Below are 27,031 nucleotides of genomic sequence, written 5' to 3' on the forward strand. Positions count from 1 at the left end.
CCTGGTGCCAAGTGCACATATGGACACCCTTATGTTTGAACATGGTGTTCGTTATGGACAATCTGTGACGGGCACAAAAGTCCAATAACAAAACACCGCTCGGGTTCAGATCCGGGCAGCCATTCTTACCAATCACGCCTCTCCAGGTTTCACTGTCGTTGCCAACATGAGCATTGAAGTCCCCCAGTAGCACGAGGGAATCACCCGGGGGAGCACTCTCAAGTACTCCCTCGAGTGAATCCAAAAAGGGTGGGTACTCTGAGCTGCGGTTTGGCGTGTAAGCGCAAACCACAGTCAGCACCCGGGCCCCATGGGGACAGGCCCGGCCACCAGGCGCTCACCATCGTGCCCCACCTCCGGGCCTGGCTCCAGAGGGGGGCCCCGGTGACCCGCGTCCGGGCGAGGGAAATCAGGGTCCTTGTTTTTTATTTTTCATGGAGGTCTTCGAGAGAGCAAACCAAAAGTAGTGAAACAATAATGAATATTATCAACAACAGTATCAATATTAGTTACAATTTCAACATAGTAGTGATTAAAAACCCCTCATTGACATTATCATTAGACATTTATAAAAATTAAAAAAAAAAGAACAATAGTGTCACAGTGGCTTACATATGCACCGCATCTCATAAGCTTGACAACACACTGTGTCCAATATTTTCACAAAGATAAAATCAGTCATATTTTTGGTTCATTTAATAGTTAAAACAAATTTACATTATTGCAATCAGTTGATAAAACATTGTCCTTTACAATTATAAAAGCTTTTTACAAAACTCTACTACTCTGCTTGCATGTCAGCAGACTGGGGTAGATCCTGCTGAAATCCTATGTATTGAATGAATAAAGAATCATTTTGAATCGGGGAAAAAAATCGTTTTTGAATCGAGAATCGTGTTGAATTGAAAAAAAAAATATTTTGAATCGAATCGTGACCCCAAGAATCGATATTGAATCGCATCGTGGGACACCCAAAGATTCACAGCCCTAGTAAATAATCCCATTGTCTCTGCATGTTCACATGGAAGGCATGTTTGCCTCATAAAATAATATGTGACTTGTAGGCTGCTTGAAGGAGAGTGCATGTTTGGAGTGCGTTGCCATTGGGGAAGCTGCTTATCAATGACTCTATATTTCATATCGCTAAATTCTCATTCCATCTGGGAGGAACAGTAAGGCCACTCCATCACATGAATGTGTGTGTCTGTGAGGAGGGATGTGCGGGCTCAAGGCTATACTTAGTCATGATCCCTCCGTATGGGATTAGCATGCATATACTCTGCCTGTCCACATGACTTGGAACAGGTTTATGATGTAAGTGTTCTGTTAATCCTGTAAGCGATTACTGGAGAAGAAAGAGAAAGTAGACGCCGTCAGTAGCGTCAATGTTGGCGCTTTGCATCCAGAAGCCATGAGAGAGACACCTCAGGTTCCGTGTGGCAGGAGGGAGCATGCCAGGCGTGGGAGTATGGTTGCGGTGGTGGGTGTTTGCTTCTTCTCCTTGTTGGATGGACAGTTGTAAAAGTCATATTTTTTATACTTTTGAAAATGTGATTCTATTTATCTATTTCCATCCAGGTGTCACTCAGGCAGAAGGAGCTGGCCAAGAGCCTCCAGTGGGCCCAGGAGAATGACAAGACCCTCCGGAGTATCCAGGAGTCGCTGGCCAACACCGATCGCCACCTGACGGCGTACTTGGCCGACCACATTGATGCCCAGCAGATACCACAGGAGGCTCAGGTAACCCTTTTCGACGAAACCAGAAGAGCATGGCTGGGCCTCAAATGGAATACTTCCATCAGTACACTTCAAAACAAGTAACCTTAGTACACTTTTGACCCTGTAGTGCTGTACCAAATTGATTACTGTCATTGTGCACTGAGCCAAAATGACAATCACATTATTCACCAGCTTCTTTCTCTTTAGTTCAATACTTTCAACCGCTATGGGGTATTTCAAGTTAGTCCCTCCCCTTTTGCTACATAGCCAAAATGTAGATTACAGAGTGTGGTAATTAGGTCCATTCCCAATACACCCCGTCACTCACTACCACTAGCCCTCACCAACTACCACTACACCCTCAAAATGAAGCGTAGAGCTTTGTAATCTTCCCTAGGAATTGGGACACCACTTGCTTTGTCATTGCATAGTCTATGTTCGGGCATGTAAGCGACTATGTAGTTACGTTTGCACATCGTCCTACCTAGAGATGTCCTGACACCAATATTTTGGTACCAAAATGTAGATCATTATGTATTTCAATACTGTTCGATACCTTTCAAAATAAAGAGGACCACAAAGTAGGTTCAGTTGTAGATGCACTGAAGGACTGCTACTATAATGCTCAGAAAAAATGGTACATTGTCTGCTGCATGCTTTAAAACATATCAAAATGAATGTAATGAAAAGTGAGTGTCCATGCTGATAGTCTGCAGTACCAGCAAAATCCTTATTTAAAGAGGGCGGTCTGCGCCACTTTTGCACTTGTTATCAATTGTATGCCTAGTCTCACTAGCCCCCCAAATAGTACATGCAATTGTATAGTTTGAACATGTTGTTTAGCACTTCTTTTTTTAATCTTAGCAAATCAGGCACTTAGTGTGCTATCGGATGTATTTTATTTGAGACACAGGCTGTGTTGTCCTCCACCAAGCCAAAATAATCAATCAATCAATCAATGTTTATTTATATAGCCCTAAATCAAGGGCTTCACAAGCCACAACGACATCCTCGGTACAGAGCCCACATAAGGGCAAGGAAAAACTCACCCCAGTGGGACGTCGATGTGAATGACTGAGAAACCTTGGAGAGGGGGGAGACCGAATGCAATGGATGTCGAGTCGAATCCTAGTTTGGATAAACTCTGAATTCATTTGCTTGTATTTATATGTCATCTTAAAACATCCGTGCATTCGTTAAAGAAAAGTGAGAAAATCAAGCTTGTTTCAATGGCAAATTGTTTAGAAAAATGTATCGTTAGCAGGCCTAATGCAGAATGTAATCAGATGCTTTATGATGACTTTGTCACTGCCGTGTACTGCCCCTCTGTGGTTATAAGGAAGAGCAACTTCAAACTGTATCCTATATACTTGAAATGTGCTAAAATGTGTCCTACGTGCCTTTGTGCTTGACTTGAATTCACTCAAGTGATGCCATTGTTATTCACTGGCTTTTAACCCAGCATGAGACTTTAAAACTGTTTTTAGCTTTTAACTTTTTTATCCAACAAACTGTTCTTAGGGTAATTTATATTTGCTTTTTCAATGTGTATTTTTATTTATGTTTTAAATGTTATTTTTTAGTCTGTCCTTTGCCTCTATTTGTTTGTGGTGTACAGCCCTTTGTTTTTCAACTGTGCTTGTTTTTAAAGGGCTTTATAAATAAAGTCGGTATAGTATGGTATGGTATGTTATATAATTGCTTTATTTGCAGAAGATCCAGTCAGACCTGAGCAGCTATGATGCAACCTTGGAGGAAATAAAGAGGAAGAATCAGGAGAAGGTTCCGTCCCAGAGGATGATTGGACAGATAGACTTCACGCAGGTGTTGCTCTCAAACCACACACACACACACACACATAAAAGTAAATATTCACTGTACAGTAATAGCGACCCCCCCCACCCCTTTCCTGTCCCGATAGAAAATGCTGGCAGACGTGTGGACCAAGTTCCGACTCTTCCAGAAACCGGCTAACTTTGAGGAGAGGCTGGCTGAATGTGAACGTATGCTAGCTGAGGTCAAAACTCAGGTGGGGGTGCTGGACATCCGCAGTGTGGAGCAGGACGTGGTGCAGTCTCAGCTGGAGCAGTGCATGGTAGGCATCAGCGTGTGTGGGGTCATACACCAATAGCCCGCTCACCTCTCTATTGGGCGCCCCCGCAGAAGCTGTACAAGGTGCTGAGTGAGGTCAAAGGTGAGGTGGAGACTGTGATCAAGACCGGCAGGCAGATCGTGCAAAGACAACAGACGGAGCATCCTAAAGAGCTGGACGACCGTGTAACGGCGCTCAAACTGCTGTACAACCAGCTAGGAGCGCAGGTTTGAACGAACACACACACAACTCAGGAATGTGACAAAACACAAGCAGACATTGCATGCTTCATTGGAGTTATCGCAACGTTTGTTAATACATCACCATATTTAATAGCAATAACCAGATATCATGCAAATATACCTACTAGGACAGTAGTATCCAAGTGCTTTGGATGCTGGTGGGCCACCTTGATATATTAAATATCAATGTAGGTCAATATATGCTGAGCTATCTGAACAAAATATTTAAGCTTTGTGTCATAGCTGGCAAAGCAAATTAGTGTAATATCTAGTTATATATCTTTAAAAAAACAAAACGAAATTGGGCCACACTTTGGATAGCTCTTCTCTCGGTTCATGACATCAAAACAATCTGATTGCATTTTGACATCATTGATTTTCTATGCACAAACTTTCACTTTCTTGCAGTAAAAGTCAAACTTAAAAGGTTGGGCACAACAGTTAAGGCCTACTGAAATGCGATTTTCTTATTTAAACGGGGATAGCAGGTCCATTCTATGTGTCATACTTGATAATTTCGCGATATTGCCATATTTTTGCTGAAAGGATTTAGTAGAGAACATCCACGATAAAGTTCGCAACTTTTGGTCACTGATAAAAAAGCCTTGCCTGTACCGGAAGTAGCAGACAAGTAACGTGACGTCACAGGTTGTGGAGCTCCTCACATCTGCACATTGTTTACAATCATGGCCACCAGCAGCGAGAGCGATTCGGACCGAGAAAGCGACGATTTCCCCATTAATTTGAGCGAGGATGAAAGATTTGTGGATGAGGAAAGTGAGAGTGAAGGACTAGAGGGCAGTGGGAGCGATTCAGATAGGGAAGATGCTGTGAGAGGCGGGCGGGACCTGATATTCAGCTGGGAATGACTAAAACAGTAAATTAACACAAGACATATATATACTCTATTAGCCACAACACAACCAGGCTTGTATTTAATATGCCACAAATTAATCCCGCATAACAAACACCTCCCCCCTCCCGTCCATATAACCCGCCAATACAACTCAAACACCTGCACAACACACTCAATCCCACAGCCTAAAGTATCGTTCACCTCCCCAAAGTTCATACAGCACATATATTTCCCCAAAGTCCCCAAAGTTACGTACGTGACATGCACATAGCGGCACGCACGTACAGGCAAGCGATCAAATGTTTGGAAGCCGCAGCTGCATGCATACTCACGGTACCGCGTCTGCATATCCAACTCAAAGTCCTCCTGGTTAGAGTCTCTGTTGTCCCAGTTCTCCACAGGCCAATGATAAAGCTTGACTGTCATCTTCCAGGAATGTAAACAATGAAACACCGGCTGTGTTATCCGGCACACCAGTCAAGGGGTGCATTCTACGGTGGGGGTGCGTAGTCCAGCACAATACCTGCCGCAATACACCGCTTCCCACCTACAGCTTTCTTCTTTGCTGTCTCCATTGTTCATTGAACAAATTGCAAAAGATTCACCAACACAGATGTTCAGAATACTGTGGAATTTTTCCATGAAAACAGACGACTTAATAGCTGGCCACCATGCTGTCCCAAAATGTCCTCCACAATCTGTGACGTCACGCGCAGGCGTCATCCTACCGAGACGTTTTCAGCAGGATATTTCGCGCAAAATTTAAAATTGCACTTTAGTAAGCTAACCCGGCCGTATTGGCATGTGTTGCAATGTTAAGATTTCATCATTGATATATAAACTATAAGACTGCGTGGTCGGTAGTAGTGGGTTTCAGTAGGCCTTTAATAGCATAAGAAATGATGGAACTGCAGGTGGTCTTCGGATTAAAGCATTCCATGTTCTTAAATTTTGTGGTTAAAAAATGCGCTACTGTTAATGAATTAAAAATATTATTTTGGTCCACAAATACAAGAAATCTCTTGATAAAAAATTAATTATTAACTTTTTGCACTCCATTATGTCTCCCAAGCATAAGGCAGGTCTGATCTACCAAAGGTTTGCGTGTATTAAAACAGGTGCAAACTTGATAACGCACGCAAATCTGATGTACTCGGCTTGTGCACAAACAAAACAAGACCACAAAAGCCAAACAAATTAAAGTAAAGTTTGGTTTTGATAAAGGCTTACCGGTATGTGGAATTCAAAGGTTATCTTTTTCAAAATGCTGGTCTTAATTCTACCACTTTCCTTGCATTCTACTCAAGCCAGAAGTGTCCTGACTATTTCCACTGAGGAAAAATAGAGTTTCAAGGATTTAAGAAGAAGTTAAAACTGTTAAGAGAAGGTCCTGATGATAAAAGTGACACAAACCACAAGAAGTTTGTATACTTTTTGATGGCAGTCATTAAAGTGTTATTTTTGTCAACAGATAACTGAGAGCAAATTGGAGCTTGAGAAAAGTTTGAAGTTGTCCAGGAAGCTTCGCAAGGAGCTCAACGGGCTGACCGAGTGGCTCGCCGCCACTGATGCCGAGCTGACCAGGCGCTCCGCTGTCGACGGGATGCCCAGTGACCTAGAGGCCGAGGTGGCGTGGGCGCAGGTATGAAGCGCACACTTGCACACGCAATATGCTAAATAAGATGTTTCTGTGCATGTAAAAATGTACATGGATTATCTAGGTATGAAAATTAAGACTTTGATCATAGCTCTAGCTCAGTGGTTCTTAAAGGGGAACATTATCACCAGACCTATGTAAGCGTCAATATATACCTTGATGTTGCCGAAAAAAGACCATATATTGTTTTAACCGATTTCCGAACTCTAAATGGGTGAATTTTGGCGAATTAAACGCCTTTCTAATATTCTCTCTCGGAGCGATGACGTCACGTTGTGACGTCACATCGGGAAGCAATCCGCCATTTTCTCAAACACCGAGTCAAATCAGCTCTGTTATTTTCGGTTTTTTCGACTGTTTTCCGTACCTTGGAGACATCATGCCTCGTCGGTGTGTTGTCGGAGGGTGTAACAACACGAACAGGGACGGATTCAAGTTGCATCAGTGGCCCAAAGATGCGAAAGTGGCAAGAAATTGGGCGTTTGTTCCGCACACTTTACCGACGAAAGCTATGCTACGACAGAGATGGCAAGAATGTGTGGATATCCTGCGACACTCAAAGCAGATGCATTTCCAACGATAAAGTCAAAGAAATCTGCCGCCAGACCCCCATTGAATCTGCCGGAGTGTGTGAGCAATTCAGGGACAAAGGACCTCGGTAGCACGGCAAGCAATGGCGGCAGTTTGTTCCCGCAGACGAGCGAGCTAAACCCCCCTGGATGTCTTGGCTCACACCGTCCCTTAAACTGGACAGATCAGCTTTCAGGAAAAGAGCGCGGATGAGGGTATGTCTACAGAATATATTAATTGATGAAAATTGGGCTGTCTGCACTCTCAAAGTGCATGTTGTTGCCAAATGTATTTCATATGCTGTAAACCTAGTTCATAGTTGTTAGTTTCCTTTAATGCCAAACAAACACATACCAATCGTTGGTTAGAAGGCGATCGCCGAATTCGTCCTCCCTTTCTCCCGTGTCGCTGGCTGTCGTGTCGTTTTCGTCGGTTTCGCTTGCATACGGTTCAAACCGATATGGCTCAATAGCTTCAGTTTCTTCTTCAATTTTGTTTTCGCTACCTGCCTCCACACTACAACCATCCGTTTCAATACATTCGCAATCTGTTGAATCGCTTAAGCCGCTGAAATCCGAGTCTGAATCCGAGCTAATGTCGCTATAGCTTGCTGTTCTTTCCGCCATGTTTGTTTGTGTTGGCTTCACTATGTGACGTCACAGGAAAATGGACGTGTGGTTAAAATCAGGCACTTTGAAGCTTTTTTTTAGGGATATTTGGTGATGGGTAAAATTTTGAAAAAAACTTTGAAAAATATAATAAGCCACTGGGAACTGATTTTTAATGGTTTTAACCATTCTGAAATTGTGATAATGTTCCCTTTAACCTTGTTGGAGGTACCGAACCCCACCAGTTTCATATGCGCATTCACCGAACCCTTCTTTAGTGAAAGATAAAATGTTTTTTTTTTTTTTATTCAAGACAAAGTTATGTGTGTATGGGGAACATATTCTATGTAACAAAGACTTAATTTAGAATTATTTGGTTAGGGTTAGGGTTAGAAGGTTAGGGTTAGGGTTAGAGGGTTAGGGTTATAATAAGGCCATGCCAAATAAGGCATTAATAAGTACTTAATAATGACTAGTTAAGAGCCAATATGTTACTAATTTGCATGTTAATAAGCAACTAATTAATGGTGAATATGTTCCCCATACTAAAGTGTTACCATGTTTTATTACTGGTGCACAAAATGAACCGTGCTTGAACATCACCTTGTTCAAACAACAAAACCAACACAGTGCATGAACTCACAACAAATTACGCACCTGCAAATCAGTCTGACTTCTGCTGTTGTCGTATCCGTAATACGCCGATAGGGAGAAGTTTTTATTTACACGATGAGTCGGGTGTGTTTTGACCTCCGCCGAACCCCTGAGCCCGACTCACCGAACCCCTAGGGTTCGATCGAACCCAGGTTAAGAACCACTGCTCTAGCTACAGAGTAAAAGTTTTAGCGGTAGAGAGAAAATACTTGTAGCGTTGGAATGATTAAGTATCACATTAGTGTTTTGTATGACAAAATGATTCATGATAGGTGCTGCTTTCTGACTGCTTGTTTGTTTTTGACATTTGTACATTTGCTTTTCCAGTGCTTGTTTTTTATTGTTTTGTGTTTTTCACAAATGAGCTAACTAACATTCTTTTGGTTACATAGATCTATAGCATGTGTATAATAACATAAGCATCACATAGCAACACATTTAAATTGGATATAAAATAGGTATTCCAGTGTTACACACACAGGTAAGTACTGAAAAGGTACAGTATATACCATACAGTATTTTTTGTCAGGGAGCAGTACAAGGATGTGTTATGATCTTTAGGATATAACATAACTGTAATTTAAAGTGTAAGTCACAATAATTACAATTATTAGTTATTTCAGTTCTTTGTTTTTTCACCTTATCTTTTTCAGTCCATCCACGGCGAGACAGAGCGGCGTCAGCCCCAGCTGCAGGCCGTGGTGGAGCTGGCCGAGGCCCTCAAGGCGGTGCTTCGTGGCCACGGGAGCCTGGTGGATGACAAAGTCAGCCTGCTGCACTGCAACTGGATTGCAGTCACATCCCGAGCAGAAGAATGGCTTAACCTGCTGCTGGTGTGACATTGCTGGTTTTTATTTCAAAGACTAGCGTCTCCTGTGCTGAAAACGTATCAGAGTTTGTAAAAGGCGCTCTTCTCCTTGTCCTTAGGCTTACCAGCAGCAGATGAGGAAGTTGGATGGAGAAATTGAGGAAGTGAATGGATGGATCGACGGAGCGAATCAAAAGATGGATGAGATCGAAAGCGCGGGACCAAATGATGCTGCGCTTAAGGTGCATAATATACAGTGCATCCAAAAATTATTCACTTTTTCCACATTTTGTTATGTTACAGCATTATTCCAAAATGGAATGCAGTCATTTTTGTGTAAATGTATTTTTTTTTTAAACATGTACATAAGTATTCACAGCCTTTGCTCAATACTTATTTGATGCACCTTTGGCAGCAATTACAGCCTCTAGTCCAGTGGTTCTTAACCTTGTTGGAGGTACCTAACCCCACCAGTTTCATATGCGCATTCACCGAACCCTTCTTTAGTGAAAAATAAAATGTTCTTTTTTTTCAAATTCAAAACAAAGTTATATGTTTTTGGTAACACTTTAGTATGGGGAACATATTCTAAGTAACAAAGACTTAATTTAGAGTTATTTGGACACTAGGGGAACATATTCTAAGTAATAAAGACTTAATTTAGAGTTATTTGGTTAGGGTTAGGGTCAGGGTTAGAGGGTTAGGGTTATAATAAGGCCATGCCGAATAAGGCATTAATAAGTACCGTATTTTTCGGACTATAAGTCGCAGTTTTTTTCATAGTTTGGCCGGGCTCCAGTGCGACTTATATATGTTTTTTTCCTTCTTTATTATGCATTTTCGGCAGGTACGACTTATACTCCGATGCGACTTATACTCAGAAAAATACGGTACTTAATAATGACTAGTTAAGAGCCAATATAATACTAATTTGTATGTAAATCAGCAACTAATTAATGGTGAATATGTTCCCCATACTAAAGTGTTACCATGTTTTTTTTACTGGTGCATAAAATGAACCGTGCATGAACATCACCTTGTTAAAACAACAAAACCAACACAGTGCATAAACTCACAACAAACTACACTCCTGCAAATCAGTCACCTGTTGCCGTATCCGTAATAAAAACAATTCACAAGTATTTATTCAAAACAAGTCAAATGTAAATGCTACAGTGTTGATCTCACTCCCGCAAAATTGCAGACATAAACACCACCAGTGGGCGCCTCCACAGGAGCGAGCTTCTGCAAAAGTGAGCCCTGATGAATAATTATCCACCCTCTTTATAGCAAAAGAGCAGATAAGTCTGAAGGGTCAACGAGTCCATAGTCAACAAGTGTTCACAAAAGTGTGGGCCAGTCTAAGGGAAAAGTGATGAAGAGGGAGACGCTTGAGTGTTCCATCGATGATGGGAATTCTTAAAAGATGTGTAGCTAATTCCATCCATCCATCTTCTACCGCTTGTCCCGTTAGGGGTCGCGGGGAGTGCTGGAGCCTATCTTAGCTGCATTCAGGCGGAAGGCGGGGTACACCCTGGACAAGTCGCTACCTCATCACAGGGCCAACACAGATAGACAACATTCACACTTACATTCACACACTAAGGCCAATTTAGTGTTGCCAATCAACCTATCCCCAGGTGCATGTCTTTGGCGGTGGGAGGAAGCCGGGTGTAAATTATTAAAAAATATATTAATATCTGATATCTCATATCTAACCTTTGTACCATTATTTAGCTATTGAAGACAGCTTGAACTTGAGGTTACAAATTCGAAGCCACGATTGTTTCAGCCTTGTACCACTGATTAGACGTACCAAAACGAGCATCCATAAATCTATTTCCCCAAAAAAACTATTGTATTAGTTTACACATGCAGCACGGTGGTACAGGGGTTATTACGTGTGCCTTACAATCAGTGTTGGGACTAACGCGTTAGTTTCGGCGGTAACTAGTAATCTAACGCTTTATTTTTTATATTCAGTAACTCAGTTACCGTTACTACATGATGCGTTACTGCGTTATTTTACGTTATTTTTTATGTAGTATCGGCTAGAAACAGAAGATCTGAGTGTGTTTTATTGCAGCGCTGCGGTGTCTTCCTTGTGTGTCACAAGGAAAAGAAGAGGCGTGCAGAGAAGAGGCGTGCTTTGTGTGGGTGAAGGCAAGGGGAAGGGGGCTCCCAGACTGTAGTTGAGGGGCGCAGGGGAGACGTTCCTCCAGGGCCTATGTACTTTTGGGCTAACAACCTTCACTTTACCCGGAACTACAACTCAAGTTTACAACTTTGTGACTTTATTGGACACAGCCATCCACCAAGCTAGAGCACCTGCACTGCACTGTCGCCGTTCCCTCACCTCTCTCGCCCACTCACTCACTGACGTCACTCACCTCACATGCTGTCATATCTTAAAGGGCCACACGCACACACACACACACACACACACACACACACACACACACACACACACACACACACACACACACACTACTCTCATAACAACTAACAAGACATCATGGTGAAGCCAGAAGTCGAGTTTCTTAACATGGAGACATTCTCAATACTTTTCTTTTGTCGAGCACAATGAAAATAACATTTTAGTTAAATGTAAGTTGTGTCTTGGATCAAAGATCCTATCTACTTAAAGTTAAAGTGCCATTATGTTGCAGCTATTTCAAATAGTTTTGTCAATTTGGCCCTTGAAACATATCTTTGTCTTTGTGTGTTGTATGTAGACCACATTGCTTTCTGAGTTCAGTGATGCAAATGCATGTCAAGTTGATCAACAGATTGTATTATTCTCCAGTGCAATAACAGTACTGAAATGAAGGCTAAAAGGGCATTAATGGGAGCCTTAAAAAAAAAGGGAAGAAAAAGAAGTAACTAAATAGTTACTTTTCACAGTAACGCATTACTTTGTGGTGTAAGTAACTGAGTTAGTAACTGAGTTACTTTTGAAATAAAGTAACTAGTAACTGTAACTAGTTACTGGTTTTCAGTAACTAACCCAACACTGCTTACAATACGAAGGTCCTGAGTTCGATTCTGGGCTCGGGATCTTTCTGTGTGGAGTTTGCATGTTCTACCCGTGACTGCGTGGGTTCCCTCCGGGTACTCCGGCTACCTCCCACTTCTAGGACAGGTTGATTGGCGACACTAAATTGGCCCTAGTGTGTGAATGTGAGTGTGAATGTTGTCTGTCTATCTGTGTTGGCCCTGTGATGAGGTGGCGAATTGTCCAGGGTGTACAGCGCCTTCCGCCCGTGTGCAGCTGGGATAGGCTCCAGCACCCCCCGCGACCCCATAAGGGACAAGCGGTAGAAAATGGATGGATGGATAGTTTACACATGCTAAATAGTACTTTTTCCACAAGACTGCAATCTATTGGTGTGAAGGGATTGCCGAGACGGGTGAAGTGAGCTGCCTTTAATTGCTTTTAGAAAGGGAAGGGCAGCAGAAACCCTCATTGCTAGTTGAGAAGAGCAATGTGTGCTTTCATATCAGAGAGGACAAAATCCTCTAATAAAACCAAAACCAGTTTGGGAAAAAAAAAAGAGTACCTTGAAACGTCTTCTACGTTTTCTTATTCTCTGGCAGATTAGGTGCATAGTTATTTAGCGTATTAGTTGTGTTAAGAATCGGGAGTTGCGATGCATACTGCCACCTACTGTACGGAGTTGTAATGACATGCTACATTGACAAACAGTCCTATTGTAATGTGTTTATGAGTGCGTATCAGTTACATTTGCCTTGTCTGTGTGTGTGTGTGGGTGTGTGCGTGCGAGGTGGTGGGTTGGATTGGACTGATAATCGATACACCTATAAAACACATGTTAAAGTTAAAGTACCCATGATTGTCACACACACACTAGGTGTGGCGAAATTATTCTCTGCATTTGACCCATCACCCTTGATCACCCCCTGGGAGATGAGGGGAGCAGTGAGCAGCAGCGGTGGCCGCGCCCGGGAATCATTTTTGGTGATTTAACCCCCAATTCCAACCCTTGATGCTGAGTGCCAAGCAGTATGCTCGCAGTGTAGCCAAATGTTTTGCAACCACTCCTTCCCATTACGTGTTACATACTTTCATAAAATGAAGCTATATAAAGACTCAAAATGTGTCTGTGTTTGTCTACGCAGGTATTGCGTGCCGAGCTGGAGCTTACGCGGGGTAAGATGGATGAAGTGAGGGCCTTGGCCCAGGAACTCATGGCCAGCAGGGGGGAGAACTGTCAAGCCCATGTGGGGCCCAAAGTGAAGCTTCTGAACCAGAAGTTTGATGCCGTTGTGCAACGCATCGCCTCTGGACCGGTGGGGGACGACAACAGTCCAATCAGTAGTGTTTTGAATTCCGTTATTTTGACATTTCTGACAACTATGAATATAATTCAAATCTCAGACAGCGGCATCGGCCAAAGAACTGGAGCAGTATCACAGTGAAGCTCAGATCTGGTTGGATCTCCTGGAGGAGGAAGTGAAACAGGGTGAAAACCTCAAGGAAGAGGACTTTCAGGAAGACAAGGTTACTGAAAAGGGGGAGAACATTTGTAACTTTTTCACCTTGATGCGACTGTTGAACTTCTAAACAGATCTTTGTTCGTCCTTGTGTGTTTGTGTGTAGGACTTTGAAGAAGGTGCAGTGAAGGAGTTACTGTTGAGAGGAGAGAAATTGCAGAAGAGAGCTCCGGATCAGGACAAGAAAGAACAGATCAAACAGAAGCAAAAGCGGCTAAGCAACAAATACAACAATGTCAAGGTATTGTCTAGCATCACTTCAATACAGTAGGATCCTTTTTCTATTTGTGTACTCAAAGGTAACTCACTTGGCCAACCTTCAATTTGCAATCCTGTGTCAGTATGGGCCTGTCAGAGGAAAGGAGCTGGTTCTGTTTCCACAAGCTTTCATTTTCACTCTTCTCCTGATGGCGTTCCTTCGAAGACTTTCTTTTGTAATGGCTGGTGCCTACAGCAACTGAATGCCAGCGCTATAGTTGTCTACATCAATGCACATATTTTGGATATCAAGCTTTAGATCGGGGTCACAAAAACAGTCTTTGGGACTTTACAGGTAGATCTTGTAAATGCATTGTAATATCATTACTATCCCCTCCCAGAGAGGAACCAACAGACCTGCCAATAGACACACATTTCAAACCCTGATCACGCTCGTACGCCTCACCGCTCTCCAGCAGTGAGCGAGTACACGTAGTGGGCTTAATTGCTAAAGTTTTCAGGCGTGTGTCGAAGGGGGCAATTCTGCGAAGCACATATCAAGGCTTGCTTCATGTAGAGGAGGAGCCGGAAATGGTCACGTGTAAAGCCTCGCAGCCCGTCCGTACCACTTGACCGCTTTGATACGCGGTTTACATTTTGCGAGGAGATCCGGGAACACATAAACTGCTGGATTGTAAATGTAGGCTTTAGAGAGTTGCGGTCTGTTTGGAATCTGGATAAAGAATAATATTAAATTTGATGGCAAACTCTATCAAAGCTGTTTACCACTCTGTGAGCAGTATAACACACAACTAAAATAAAACTACATATATATACATATGTGTGTGTGTGTTTAGTACAGGTCAAAAGTCTGGACACACCTTCTCATTCACAACACAACTGATGGTCCCAACCCCATTGATAAAGCAATACGTTTCACTAATCAACCCTCATAAGGCACACCTGTGAAGTGAAAACCACTTCAGGTGACTACCTCTTGAAGCTCATCGAGAGAATGCCAAGAGTGTGCACTAATCAGAGTAAAGGGTGGCTATTTTGAAGAAACTAGAATATAAAACACGTTTTCAGTTATTTCACCTTTTTTGTTAAGTACATAACTCCACGTGTTCATTCATAGTTTTGATGCCTTCAGTGACAATCTACAATGTAAATAGTCATGAAAATAAAGAAAACGCATTGAATGAGAAGGTGTGTCCAAACTTTTGGCCTGTACTGTGTGTGTGTGTGTGTGTGTGTGTGTGTGTATATATATATATATATATATATATATATATATATATATATATATATATATATATATATATATATATACTCTCTGAGCTGCCACCTTAATGTGGTAGAGGAGTTTGCGTGTCCCAATGATCCTAGGAGCTATGTTGTCCGGGGGCTTTCATGCCCCCTGGTAGGGTCTCCCAAGACAAACAGGTCCTAGGTGAGGGATCAAACAAAGAGTAGCTCGAAGACTTCTATGGGAATGCATTAACAAGGACTCAGATTTCCCTCGTCCGGGCCCCCCCTCTGGAGCCAGGCCCGGAGTTGGGGCACGATGGTGAGCGCCTGGTGGCCGGGCCTGTCCCCATGGGGCCCGGCCGGGCACAGCCCGAAGAGGCAACGTGGGTCCCCCCCTCCAATGGGCTCACCACTCATGGGAGGGGCCATAGAGGTCGGTTGCATTGTGAGCTTGGCGGCAGCCGAAGGCAGGGCACTTGGCGGTCTGATCCTCGGCTACATAAGCTAGCTCTTGGGACGTGGAACGTCACCTCGCTGCGGGGGAAGGAGCCTGAGCTAGTGCGCGAGGTAGAGAAGTTCCGGCTGTATATAATCGGACTCACCTCGACGCACAGCAAGGGCTCTGGAACCTGTTCTTTTGAGAGGGGCTGGACTCTCTTCCACACTGGCGGTGCACGCAGTGAGAGGCGACGAGCTGGAGTAGCAATTCTTGTTGCTCCCCGGCTCAAAGCCTGCATGCTGGAGTTCAACCCAGTAGACGAGAGGGTAGCCGCCCTCCGCCTTTGGGTGGGGGGAACGGGTCCTGACTGTTGTTTGTGCTTACGCACCAAACAGCAGTTCAGAGTACCCACCCACACTCGAGGGAGTACTGGAGAGTGTTACACTCGAGGGAGTACTGGAGAGTGTTCCCCTGGGTGATTCTCTTGTCCTACTGGGAGACTTCAACGCTCATGTTGGCAACGACAGTGAAACCTGGAGAGGCGTGATTGGGAAGAATGGCCGCCCGGATCTGAACCCGAGTGGTGTTTTGTTATTGGACTTTTGTGCTCGTCACAGATTGTCCATAACAAACACCATGTTCAAACATAAGGGTGTCCATATGTGCATTTGGCACCAGGACACCCTAGGCCGCAGTTCCATGATCGACTTTGTAGTTGTGTCATCGGATTTGCGGCCTCATGTTTTGGACACTAGGGTGAAGAGAGGGGCGGAGCTTTCTACCGATCACGATCTGGTGGTGAATTGGCTGCGATGGTGGGGGAGGATGCCGGACAGACCTGGAAGGCCCAAACGCATTGTGAGGGTCTGCTGGGAACGTCTGGCAGAGTCTCCTGTCAGAGAGAGTTTCAATTCCCACCTCCGGAAGAACTTTGAACATGTCACGAGGGAGGTGCTGGACATTGAGTCCGAGGGGACCATGTTCCGCACCTTTATTGTCGAGGCGGCTGATTGGAGCTGTGGCCGCAAGGTAGTTGGTGCCTGTCGTGGCGGTAATCCTAGAACCCGTTGGTGGACACCGGCGGTGAAGGATGCCGTCAAGCTGAAGAAGGAGTTCTATCGGGTTCTTTTGGCTCATAGGACTCCGGAGGCAGCGGACAGGTACCGACAGGCCAAGCGGTGTGCGGCTTCAGCGGTCGCAGAGGCAAAAACTCGGACATGGGAGGATTTCGGGGGAGCAATGGAAAACGACTTGCGGACGGCTTCGAAGCGATTCTGGACCACCATCCGCCGCCTCAGGAAGGGGAAGCAGTGCACTATCAACACCGTGTATGGTGCGGATGGTGTTCTGCTGACCTCGACTGCGGATGTTGTGGATCGGTGGAGGGAATACTTCAAAGACCTCCTCAATCCCACCAACACGTCTTCCTATGAGGAAGCAGTGCCTGGGGAGTCTGTGGTGGGCTTTCCTATTTCTGGGGCTAAGGTTGCTGAGATAGTTAAAAAGCTCCTCAGTGGCAAGGCCCCGGGGGTGGATGAGATCCGCCCGGAGTTCCTTAAGGCTCTGGATGCTGTGGGGCTGTCTTGGTTGACAAGACTCTGCAGCATCGCATGGACATCGGGGGCAGTACCTCTGGATTGGCAGACCGGGGTGGTGGTTCCTCTCTTTAAAAAGGGGAACCGGAGGGTGTATTCCAACTATCGTGGGATCACACTCCTCAGCCTTCCCGGTAAGGTTTATTCAGGTGTACTGGAGAGGAGGCTACGCCGGATAGTCGAACCTCGGATTCAGGAGGAACAGTGTGGTTTTTGTCCTGGTCGTGGAACTGTGGACCAGCTCTATACTCTCGACAGGGTCCTTGAGGGTGCATGGGAGTTTGCCCAACCAGTCAGTCTACATGTGCTTTGTGGACTTGGAGAAGGCATTTGACCGTGTCCCTCGGGAAGTCCTGTGGAGAGTGCTCAGAGAGTACGGGGCATCGGACGGTCAGCGTTGAGGGGATCCGGTTTGGTGGCTGCAGGATTAGGTCTCTGCTTTTTGCAGATGATGTGGTCCTGATGGCTTCATCTGGCCAGGATCTTCAGCTCTCACTGGATCGGTTCACAGCCGAGTGTGAAGCGACTGTGATGAGAATCAGCACCTCCAAGTCTGAGTCCATGGTTCTCGCCCGGAAAAGGGTAAAATGTCATCTCCGGGTTGGGGAGGAGACCCTGCCCCAAGTGGAGGAGTTCAAGTATCTAGGAGTCTTGTTCACGAGTGAGGGAAGAGTGGATCGTGAAATCGACAGGCAAATCGGTGCGGCGTCTTCAGTAATGCAGACGCTGTATCGATCCGTTGTGGTGAAGAAGGAGCTGAGCCGGAAGGCAAAGCTCTCAATTTACCGGTCGATCTTCGTTCCCATCCTCACCTATGGTCATGAGCTTTGGGTTATGACCGAAAGGACAAGATCACGGGTACAAGCGGCCGAAAAGAGTTTCCTCCGCCGGGTGGCGGGGCTCTCCCCTAGAGATAGGGTGAGAAGCTCTGCCATCCGGGGGGAGCTCAAAGTAAAGCCGCTGCTCCTCCACATCGAGAGGAGCCAGATGAGGTGGTTCAGGCATCTGGTCAGGATGCCACCCAAACGTCTCCCTAGGGGGGTGTTTCAGGCACGTCCAACCGGTAGGAGGCCACAGGGAAGACCCAGGACACGTTGGGAAGACTATGTCTCCTGGCTGGCCTGGGAATGCCTCGGGATCTCCGGGGAAGAGCTATGCGAGGTGGCTGGGGAAAGGAAAGTCTGGGCTTCCCTGCTTAGCCTGCTGCCCCCGCGACCCGACCTCGGATAAGCGGAAGAAGATGGATATATATATATATATATATATATATATATATATATATATATATATATATATATATATATATATATATATATATATATATATACATATATGTATATGTATATGTGTATATATATATATATACCGTATTTTTCGGAGTATAAGTCACTTCGGAGTATAAGTTGCACCGGCCGAAAATCCATAATAAAGAAGAAAAAAAAACATGTATAAGTCGCACTGGAGTATAAGTCGCATTTTTGGGGGGAAATGTATTTGATAAAACCCAACACCAAGAATAGACATTTGAAAGGCAATTTAAAATAAATAAAGAATAGTGAACAACAGGCTGAATAAGTGTACGTTATATGACGCATAAATAACCAACTGAGAACGTGCCTCTATGTTAACGTAACATATTATGGTAAGAGTCATTCAAATAACTATAACATATAGAACATGCTATACGTTTACCAAACAATCTGTCACTCCTAATCACTAAATCCCATGAAATCTTATACCTCTAGTCTCTTACGTGAATGAGCTAAATAATATTATTTGATATTTTACGGTAATGTGTTAATATTTCACACATAAGTCGCTCCTGAGTATAAGTCGCACCCCCGGCCAAACTATGAAAAAAAACTGCGACTTCTAGTCCGAAAAATATGGTACTCAGAGAGTATATATACAGCGGTCTCAGGCTAAACTGTAGGGGATCTCGGAGCAGCAGTGGGCCCCAGAGGCGAGGTGTGCAGGCCCACCGGTGTGTGGACACGCCCTGGCATCCGCCAACCACTGCCCCACCTATGGGTCAAATAGTCGTCATCCCCCCTTCCCCCCACCCGCTGCCTTGTGGTACCTTTGGGAGAAGGAAAGGCTATGGGAGTAAACCCAGACAGAAAATCAGGAGTGGAGCCCCTGACGCGGCTGGGTGTCATTGCTGACCCCCTGCCGGCAGCTCCTGCAGCCTAGCCGATGCCAGACGTATTGCCTTGCTTTCCTCTGGGCCACATCGACACGGCCGAGAGGTGGATTTTGATGACTGGGCAACCCAGGATCTCCATATTTTCTGCCCAGGCATGCGCCACGGAGAGGTCACTCCAGCCTCCCCTTTAAAGGGAGGAAACAACACGGAAGCTGGCAGTCCTAAGCTCCACCCGATTGGCGCCAGCTACGACGGTGGGAGGAAGAACTCCCCCAGGCGCAACCCATCGTCACTACTGACGGACAGATGCCGATAACTAAATAATAAAATAATATATATATTTAAATACAAAATGAGATTATCTTTAAAATAATTAGCTTGTGGTGTAATGGTCCATGCACTTGCCTTTTATACCTCATGAAGTGGGTTCAATTCTCAGCAGTAGCAAATATTTAATGTCAGCAATTGTACTCCAAGAAGATTCACTCCATACTGAGTGGTGGTAAGATACTATAGTACCGTGTTTTTCGGACTATAAGTCGCAGTTTTTTTCATAGTTTGGCCGGGCTCGACTTATATATGTTTTTTTCCTTTTTTACTATGCATTTTCGGCAGGTGCGACTTATACTCCGGTGCGACTTATACTCCGAAAAATACGGTAGCTACAGCTGTCCCTAGGGTAGACTGATCATTTTACAGGTGCTACCCCTGCACCACAAGGCCAACCCTGGAAAAAAAGTCTGAACAGGCCACTGCTCTCCAGGCACGCGTCCCGCCTGGCCCAATATCAAGGGTAGTCACCAAAATCTGGAGAATGCTTCTGTGTCGCGGCGCCAGCGCACGCTACAACTTTGCACCCCGCCAAACTGCGTTGTATAATGTGTGCACGTCCCAAAATGTTGTTAAGGATCATGAAGGCTGACAATTGCAATGCATCAACAAGCTCCAGTTGCAACAACACACCCCTTCTCTCGTCAATCTCTATCGCTTATCGGTGACAGGAAGCCAACAAATATAGTTGTGGTTGCTCACAGAGCCAACACTAAGCACTTCATGCCCTGACAAAGAGCCACAAAAGCAGGAGTGGCCAAACTGGCTTATTTCTCATTTGTTAATGTGGCACTCTGCAGAAACAAATTTAAACCAAAAAAAGCACGAATGGAAAAGAGAGCAAAAGGCAATACAATTTTAGCACCAATAACCAATAAAAAAACACAAAGCTTTGTGTCTAAAAAGCCATAACTTTTTTTCAGCCTTTCTACAGAAAAATGTGTACAGTGGGACATCATTTTAGGAACTTAATTGGTTTTTGAACAGGGTTAGGAAATAAAAAAGTGTGTATATTGAAGCAAATGTACCCATAAGAAACAATGTAAATATGAATTATTGTTTCCAGCCTTGACAAAAGTCCATACTGAAGTAAAAGTTTGTTCACTTTGAACACAATATAAAGCGCCACACAGCACTGTGTATCAAACATTTGTCGAATGAGGGGTTCGTAAATTGAGGTCCCACTGTATACTATAAATATAATGAATATATAACAATATCACAGTGGGTGAAGGTGGGCGGGGGGTAGCACTTAGACTTAGACTTCCTTTTTATTGTCATTCAAATTTGAACTTTACAGCACAGATAAGAACGAAATTCCGTTACATAAGCTCATGGTAGTGCAGGATAAAAAAGCAATAAGGTGCATATATAAATAATAAATATATATAGATAATATATGAATATACATATAAAATAAATAAATATATATAAATAAATAAATAGATTACTGTACAGATAAATATATTGCACTTTTTCACATGCGTCCACGTTTATGGATGTATGTTATATTGTCTTTTTTATTCCAGCGAGTTAATCCATTTTGGGGGGAGTTGAGGGGATAATTTAATTTAATTATGATGCGTTCAAGAGTCTTACGGCCTGAGGGAAGAAGCTGTTACAGAACCTGGAGGTTCTGCTTCGGAGGCTGCGGAACCTCTTTCTAGAGTCCAGCAGTGAAAACAGTCCTTGGTGGGGGTGGGAGGAGTCTTTGCAGATTTTCTGAGCCCTGGTCAGGCAGCAGCTTTTTGCGATCTCCTGGATAGGAGGAAGAGGAGTCCTGATGATCTTTTCCGCCGTCCTCACCACTCTCCGGAGAGACTTGCCTTGGTTCGTAGAAGCAGTCAACTAGAGGGGGCATCCATAAAAACAACCCCCGAAACGACTCATTTTCAAGAGACAGTCTGAAAGGGGCTTGAAGATGGTTTGTAAAACAACATTTTTGATACATTTTGACCAAAGCAGCAACATTTTGGTTTTAAATTTAGATTACAATTATAAAATGACCCCCTTTAAGAGCTCTGCTGGACAATACATTGACAGCTTTTAGCTCTGTGGCTAGCACAGCTCAATTTAACTCTCAACCAGTAGGAATGGAGTTCATATTGGTATCAGGTATGGCATCAGAATGAAAAAAACTGCTTCTCACTGTTTCCCTAAAAAGCTACAATCAGCTTGTTTGTACAGCATGTGAGTAAGTCTTTGAAACATCTGTGTGTGTGTGTGTGTGTGTGTGTGTGTGTGTGTGTGTGTGTGTGTGTGTGTGTGTGTGTGTGTGTGTGTGTACACTGTGTGTGTGCGTGTACACTGTGTGTGTGTGTGTGCAGGACCTGCGCGTGCTGAGGAACAAGAAGGCACTCGCCATTGCACCACAGTGGTATCAGTATCGTAGGAGGTCACATGACCTGCTGTCATGGCTAGACAATATCCAGCGCAGCGTTGACCAGCTGCCTGACCCTCCTCAGGGTGAGAGGGTCAAGGTGACAATGCACCACACACACACGCACACAGATATATATATATATATATACTGTATATATTTATTTATTTTTTTGCATTGAGAAATTCAGTGGAACCTGCTTAAGTAGGTCCCGCTTATGTCGACAACTTGTCTATGTCGAGCCAGCAATCAAGTGGTGGTCCACTCTGAACAGGAAACAATACGTGAAACTAGGCGAACACACCTCTACAACGCTAAATATATCCTGTGGTGTACCTCAGGGATCAATACTAGGACCTAAATTATTCAATCTATATATAAATGGCATTTGTAAAGTTACAAAAGATTTAAAGTTAGTATTATTTGCGGATGATACAACAGCGTTTTGTTCAGGAGAGAACACACAGAAGATACTACAAATAATAACAGAAGAAATTAACAAATTAAAAAGATGGTTTGACAAAAACAGACTATCGTTGAATCTCAGTAAAACTAAAATACTGCTATTTGGTAACAGTAGAAGAGAAAGTCAAACACAAATACAAATAGACGGAATAGAAATTGAAAGAGTAAATGAAACCAAATTTCTTGGTATAATGATTGATGATAAATTGAACTGGAAATCTCACGTAAAAAATATACAACATAAAGTAGCAAGAAACACGTCAATAATGAATAAAGCAAAACATGTCCTAGACAAAAAATCACTTCATATTCTCTACTGCTCACTAGTGTTACCATATCTGAGTTACTGTGTAGAAATATGGGGAAATAACTACAAAAGTACACTTCATTCATTAACGGTGTTACAAAAAAGATCAGTTAGAATAATACATAATGTTGGATATAGAGAACATACAAATCCTTTATTTATTGAATCAAAGATACTGAAATTCTACGACATAGTGAATTTGCAAACAGCTAAAATTATACACAAAGCAAACTATAACCTGCTACCCAAAAATATACAACAATTCTTCTCAAAAAAAGAGGAGAAATATAATCTTAGAGAGAAATGTAATTTAAAACATTTGTATGCACGTACAACGCTTAAGACCTTCAGTATATCAGTATGTGGAATTAAATTATGGAATGGATTAAGCAAAGCAATCAAACAATGTACTAATATGATTCACTTCAAGAAACTCTTCAAACTTAAAGTGTTTACAAAGTATAAAGAAGAAGAACCATGATAAACATTCTGTATTTATTTAACTCATCCATTCTTTCACTCACAAACTAATCTTACTTATCTCAACATATGAAATGTAACTTACTTCACCAATTATTATTTATTTACTTATTTTTATTGTGATTACTTATGGAGTATATTGTGAATAAACTGAGAACAGGAAGTGAACAAAAGTTTTAGCAACTGTTATGTAAAAGAAAAGGGGTAGGATTAAATAAGCTCTGCTTCTTCCTACTCCTTTTCAAACATGTTGAATAGAGAAACTGGAGATTGTGATGTATCATGTTGTATGATTGCATGTTCGAAATAAACTCAAACTCAAACTCAAACTCAAACTCTTTATTAGTGAAAAGTGCCCGCTTAGGTCGACGTCGACATACATATTGCTTTCGTCAACATAAAATGTGAGACGCAAAGGTGTACAATGTGTTGTAGTATTGTTAAACTGTATCATTTTCACAAAATAGCAACATAACGACTGTCAAAATTAAACCATGCACACAGTGACTTCCTGTTCAGGGTGAAGTAAGCTTCAAAATAAGAGCATGGCGGTATAATGTATGAGCAAAATGTTGTCGACAAACTGCCCTGTGTTGAAAATAAATAAAATAAAATATGACCTATTATGTCTCTGGCAAAAGTAGCTTGGAAATGCGAAAGCATTGGCAAGTTTTCGTTTTGATTATGTCGACAACCGCTTATGCCGATGTCAGCCAGCCAGTCCAAGGGGCGTCAGCCTAAGCAGGTTCCACTGTACACAAACATAGCTGCACATTTTCCTCGTATCATCACCGCGACCTTTAGCTGCATCACTTGATGTATTGCCATGGCAACACCTCACTCCCACCCACGGTGTCCTTCACCCCGCCCCCTGACTCGACATGTTTGTTTTTTGCTTTCAGATGATCACAATGACATTTCGCTAAGCAGACGTCACACTCTCCTGTCGTTACCGCCACTGTGATTCCACGCTGGTTTCTTTTTCCCCCCCACACTCACACTTAAGCACACGCGCACACACGCACTCCATTGCCTCATACTCATCTTCACTGTAAATAAAGTCTGACAAAGTGTGCATGTCCACGTTTTCACTGTTCCAGCGCTCGTACTGTGTCTGAACGTGTCTCGCTTCCCGACTTCGAGCCGCCAACTGTCCAAAAATAAGGATAAACAAAAATGAAAGATGACACCCCCGGTTGATTTTCACCCACTAGGAAATTGGCTCAGAGATGGCCCGGAAGAAGGAGGAGCTTAAGGAGTTGCAGGGTTTAGCCAATCAGCTCTCAGAGGCTGGAGCCGCCACTCTAGTGGAGCCTCGGCAGATTCAGCTCAACACTCGCTGGGCTGAGTTGGAGGGCAAGTTCTTACCCTTCCAAAGACAATGTGTGAGTTCCAGTCCTGTATGTCCTCACTACTCTTGGACTAAACCATAATAACTCAAACTGTTATTCTACTGTAATATGTGAGTAGCTTTAGCTATTGCTAACACGCTTTACTAACAACTCCCATCTGCATCATGCATCAAACCACGACTTGAGTTTAGGATATAAATACTGTATACTCCCACCCCACCTCCATCCCAAAAACCTTCAAGATTACAAGGAACTAAAATTACGGTGTCATATTTAAAGCACAAAAATTTCAAGCAGACAAAATGTCAAATCTTATTGCACTACGATAAACAGTTAGGACAATAAGAATGTTTAATTTATAAATGTATTAAATATGTATATATAATGTGTGAGTGTGTGTGTGTGTATATATATATGTATATATATATATATATTAGGGATGTCCGATAATGACTTTTTGCCGATATTCCGATATTGTCCAACTCTTTAATTACCGATACCGATATCAACCGATACCGATATATACAGTCGTGGAATTAACACATTATTATGCCTAATTTGGACAACCAGGTATGGTAAAGATAAGGTCCTTTTTTTAAAAATTAATAAAATAAAATAAGATAAATAAATTAAAAACATTTTCTTGAATAAAAAAGAAAGTAAAACAATATAACAGTTACATAGAAACTAGTAATTAATGAAAATGAGTAAAATTAACTGTTAAAGGTTAGTACTATTAGTGGACCAGCAGCATGCAGAATCATGTGTGCTTACGGACTGTGTCCCTTGCAGACTGTATTGATATATATTGATATATAATGTAGGAACCAGAATATTAATAACAGAAAGAAACAACCCTTTTGTGTGAATGAGTGTGAATGGGGGAGGGAGGTTTTTTGGGTTGGTGCACTTTGTAAGTGTATCTTGTGCTTTTTATGTTGATTTAATTAAAAAAAACCAAAAAAAAACCAATACCGATAAAAAAACAAACGATACCGATAATTTCCGATATTAAATTTTAAAGCATTTATCGGCCGATAATATCGGCAGGCCGATATTATCGAACATCATATATATATATATATATATGTGTGTGTGTGTGTATATATGTATATATATCAGATAGATATATATATATATATATATATATATATATATATATATATATATATATCAGATATATATATATATATACACACACATATACATATATATCAGATATATATATATATATATATATATATATATATATATATATATATACACACACACACATACATATATATATATATATATATATATATATATATATATATATATATATATATATATATGTGTATGTGTATGTGTATATACTGTATGTGTATACATGTGTACATATATGTATATATATATTTATGAGTGTGTATATATACATATATATAAATAAAAATACGCATATGAATATAGTGTTATGAACTCCTCGTAGCATGTGAATTTTCACCAAGTCGGAACTATATTTAGTTCATGCCTTCAATTAATATTGTATGCATTTAAAGTCTTTATAAGTCCGTTTTACGGGTTTTACACACGCTTATAAACACTTCCTCTGCTGTTGAATAACTTCATACACTCTAAAACCTATGTACCGTATTTTCCACACTATAAGGCGCACCGGATTATAAGGCGCACCTTCAGTGAATGGCATATTTTAAAACGTTGTTCATATATAAGGCGCACCGCATTATAAGGCGCACCGACCGCATTATAAGGCGCATAGAATAGACGCTACAGTAGAGGCTGGGGTTTCGTTATGCATCCATTAGATGGAGCTGCGCTAAAGGGAATGTCAACAAAACAGTCAGATAGGTCAGTCCAACTTTATTAAAAGATTACAAACCAGCGTTCTGACAACTCTGTTCACTCCCAAAATGAATAAACAGCTGTTTTATTATTTGCCCCGAGGTAAAGTCAGTGACGTGGTGTTTTGTTTATCTTTTAACAACAGCAAGGTATAACATGTAGTGCAACATTTATATCACATAGTGGAGGGGAACTTTTCCCTGATTCAATAAACACGTAAAAAACAGTCTGATACTGTTACGGTAAATCAAATGTTAGTGCAATCACAATATAGCAACACTCGAAATAGTGCAGCGCAATAACAATATATCAATAACTCAACTATGCTCAAACGTTAATGTCACACAACACAACACACAAGATAAACATGTAAAGCTCACTTTATGAAGTTATTCCTCATCCACGAATCCCTCAAATTCTTCTTCTTCAGTGTCTGAAATAAACAGTTGGGCGAATACGGCATCCAACACACGTCGAAGTCGTCATTAATCGAGTCAGTGTCGCTGCTGCTCTGTTCCCGCGTTC

At 42.5% G+C, this 27,031-nt stretch overlaps 1 protein-coding gene across 2 annotated transcripts in view; it reads left to right on the plus strand.

The window, feature by feature from the left end:
- dmd (dystrophin) overlaps window positions 1–27,031 on the plus strand; it is a 586,555-nt gene that overhangs the window by 352,417 nt on the left and 207,107 nt on the right. The window contains exons 35-46 of one of the 2 annotated variants that reach the window (XM_061978041.1): window positions 1,579–1,740; window positions 3,433–3,543; window positions 3,641–3,814; window positions 3,883–4,038; window positions 6,381–6,551; window positions 9,052–9,231; window positions 9,326–9,448; window positions 13,347–13,517; window positions 13,606–13,728; window positions 13,828–13,962; window positions 22,008–22,160; window positions 24,527–24,697. In XM_061978041.1, the coding sequence (XP_061834025.1) occupies window positions 1,579–1,740; window positions 3,433–3,543; window positions 3,641–3,814; window positions 3,883–4,038; window positions 6,381–6,551; window positions 9,052–9,231; window positions 9,326–9,448; window positions 13,347–13,517; window positions 13,606–13,728; window positions 13,828–13,962; window positions 22,008–22,160; window positions 24,527–24,697 (1,830 nt within the window). Of the gene's footprint in view, window positions 1–1,578; window positions 1,741–3,432; window positions 3,544–3,640; window positions 3,815–3,882; window positions 4,039–6,380; window positions 6,552–9,051; window positions 9,232–9,325; window positions 9,449–13,346; window positions 13,518–13,605; window positions 13,729–13,827; window positions 13,963–22,007; window positions 22,161–24,526; window positions 24,698–27,031 lie in introns of those variants that run through there. The other variant, XM_061978050.1, reaches the window with a different exon arrangement.

The sequence above is a fragment of the Nerophis lumbriciformis genome, linkage group LG01 (genome assembly GCF_033978685.3).
Source record: "Nerophis lumbriciformis linkage group LG01, RoL_Nlum_v2.1, whole genome shotgun sequence".
Taxonomy (NCBI): Eukaryota; Metazoa; Chordata; class Actinopteri; order Syngnathiformes; family Syngnathidae; genus Nerophis; species Nerophis lumbriciformis.